Below are 3,359 nucleotides of genomic sequence, written 5' to 3'. Positions count from 1 at the left end.
ACACACACACACACACACATGATGGGCTTCTTTCAGTTTCCGTCTACCAAATCCACTCACAAGGCTTTGGTCAGCCCGAGACTATAGTAGAAAACACTTACCCAAGATGCCATGCAGTGGGACTGAATCCGGAACCATGTGGTTGGTAAGCAACCTACTTACCATACAGCCATTTTTGCTTATGTAGTCGTGAACAGGCACAGGTTCCCTCTGAGCCGTCCCACCCTTGAGCCAGCAAAACATCAAGTCAAGGATATGACAGCCGGTAAAAGAAAGGGCTGTACCAGCGCTGGGTTGTAACTCCTTTTAAATGAGGTCTAAAGGATAGAAGGCATAGTGAACGTTAGAAAGATTATAACTTAGGACACATAGATCCGGAGCACATCACAACGTATGCTTTCTGATATTCTAACGCTTTCAATGTTTCTTTTGATTACGGGTATAATTTGAACTGAATAAGGACTATTTTCAGCTCAACAAACTATGATACATTATCTTACTCTTAGCTACATAAATACATCACAACGCATGTGCATCAAAGTTATTTCAGCTTCCTTCTGATATTATAACTTTCTGTATTATGTACAGTCTGTTAGAGTTGAGCGCTACATCCATTCGTTTCTTCAAAAGCTTTATTTTAAAATAAAACTCGTAATGTCTGATAATGTTATTTAACCAATTACTCCAACCTCTTTCTAACAGATTATCCATTGGCCAATGATGATTTCTGAAGTTTTCTTGTTTTTCAAGGTGTTTACACAAGAGTGCTATGGCTATTTCTCTGGAACGTGTATTACAAAAATATAACACTGTTTATTAATCTGCTTATTTGAAAGAGTGTATGTAAATATCCAGATGAAATACTATATATTTAATATCCAGATGCAATGCTGTCTATCAATAAGAAATGCTATTATTTAATAAGTGACTTAATATGCAGTATATTAATAAAGCAAATGAAATCTATATTAATACGTCTTTGATCATAAGTCTGCTCGATGAGGGCTGACCTGGGCTAAACACGACAGCAATCTAAATAATAGCAATTATAACAACAATGTATTATATTCCTTTAATGTTATATAAATAGAGAAAGTCGTGGATAGTTAAATTGATAAGATGTCGGCTTCCAAGCTGGACAGCCTGTACTTTCTCTCGAATCGCTTGTATTTTATTCTATTTCTGGCCAAGTCATTTAACTCCCAGTTGTGTAAAATAGCAGTCAGCAGCAGATATTTTTAAAAGCAAAAAGAAAGGCGACATTTAAAGAAATAAACAAAAATATTTACTTAAAATACAAAGTGAAGTTAATGTAAGCAGAGGGTGGTGGGTCTGTAAATTGACATGGTGCACTTACATTATCGGTTCTTATGGCCCAAATAGATTTTAAGTTTAGTATGAGGTGAGACGATAAATTAATTAAATCAGGTAAATTAATTTAATCCTGCATCCTGCTATTTCTGGCACCCACACTTCTCCACGAAAATAATAAAAAATGTACAGTCGTCTTTCTCAAGTGATTATGACAGAAGGAGACACGTGGGATGGAAGAGTCGCTGAAGAGGTACTACGTACCATGTCTTCGCTAAATGTTTTAGGTGTTTATGCCGTCATGAGCAGGCACAGGTTCCCTTTGAGCCGCCCCTCATTTGAACCAGCAAAACATCAAGTCAAGGATATGACAGCCAGAAAAAAGAAAAGTTTGTACCAGCGCTGGGCTGCAACTTCTTTTAAATGAGCTCCAAAGGATAAAAGGCAAAGTGAACGTCAGAAAGATTAGAACTTAGGAGACATAGATTCAGAGCACATCACAACGTATGCTTTCCGATGTTCTAACGACTTTGCCAATCGACCTCCTTTTGTTAATAGCAACTAAAACTAAATTTCCGCTTCCAACTGTGTGTTGTGCTAATTTTCATCTGTCAATAGAGTATTGTAGGCGTTACAGTTAACTCAAAGCCGTGGTTGGACGGTTAAATAATGAGTTTCGTTGACATGCAATATACATACATACATACATACATACATACAATAAATCCACATATACACACACATATATACGCACCCCCCACAAGCTATATGCTATACGAATTGGATGCAAAGAATCAAGCGGAACTGGCTATCAGGTCTTAAACTTAAATAAATTGTTTTAATTGGTAAATACATACATGCATACATACATACATACATACATACATACATACATATAGTTATATATGTATGTTTATGAAGAAATTTTCTTTCAGGCAAAAATGGTGGCATCATGCTTTTCAATGGTGTACATACATTTCGTATGTCATATATCTATTGCGTTCACTGAGTTTTTGAAGCTCGGCAAACTTTCTGCGTTATCAGTGAATGTGGTATTCACTGCTTCTTATATGTCAAAGCACGAATTTTGTCTTAGCAAGTGACAAGAGCACAGTATTGACAACCTCCAATTAGGGTGAAACGCGTCTGTAGTTCTCGTAAGTCATAGCTATACAGATTCCGATTTCAATTTAATGCTGTTTCAATTGCGTCCACAGATGTGTGTGTGCGCTCGCGTGTGTATGTGCACACGTGCGTGTATGTGTGGATTTATATATATGTATATGTGTGTGTGTGTGTGTGTGTGTGTGTATGTATGTGTGCAGGCGCACGCGCGTGTGTATTGATAAACTAGCAGAAAACCATCTGTTGGGAGTTGTATCTTTATTTGTTATTTTTAATGTTGGTTCTGTTCAATAACCAGATGTCTCTAAAGGAAGAATTTACTAATTGAATGGAACGGTTATTTCTCTTTGTAGAATCGATCAGCTTCAAAAATTGAAGAGAATCCAGCTGTATGATTGGCCGAAGAATTGGAACTTTCTCCTTGATAAATACAAATCTGTAAGTCATATCACTTTTACTTAACAGATAATTACTTTACAGTCAATCCATTCCTTATACGGTAGAGTTAATCCCGGTCGGTTTAACATTCCGATCTAAATCTTGGGTGTCTTTACTCGAGTCCTCCCTGCTGTAAACATCAGGGCCAGGTTTTCAATCTGAATATATCAAGATACATACATACATACATACATACATACATACATACATACATGCATACATACATGCATACATACATACATACATACATATACTCTTTTACTCTTTTACTTGCTTCAGTCAAAAGACTGCGGCCATGCTGGAGCACCGCCTGTAGTCGAGAAAATCGACCCAGGACTTATTCTTTGTAAGCCTAGTACTTATTCTATCGGTTTCTTTTTGCCGAACCGCTAAGTTACGGGGACATAAACACACCAGCATCTGTTTTCAAGCGATGGTGGGGGGACAAACACAGACACACAAACACACACACACACATATATATA

General features: G+C 37.1%; 1 protein-coding gene across 1 annotated transcript in view; it reads left to right on the top strand.

Moving 5' to 3' along the window:
* The window catches only part of LOC106873291 (uncharacterized), a 128,524-nt gene that overhangs the window by 33,248 nt on the left and 91,917 nt on the right, over positions 1–3,359 (top strand). Inside the window, exon 2 of the mRNA XM_014920600.2 lies at positions 2,790–2,874. Within this exon, the coding sequence (XP_014776086.1) occupies positions 2,790–2,874 (85 nt within the window). The remainder of the gene's footprint in view (positions 1–2,789; positions 2,875–3,359) is intronic.

The sequence above is a fragment of the Octopus bimaculoides genome, chromosome 11 (genome assembly GCF_001194135.2).
Source record: "Octopus bimaculoides isolate UCB-OBI-ISO-001 chromosome 11, ASM119413v2, whole genome shotgun sequence".
In the NCBI taxonomy this organism is placed as follows: domain Eukaryota; kingdom Metazoa; phylum Mollusca; class Cephalopoda; order Octopoda; family Octopodidae; genus Octopus; species Octopus bimaculoides.
Note: the sequence above shows the minus strand (reverse complement) of the source record. Positions and strands in the feature narration are given on the sequence as shown.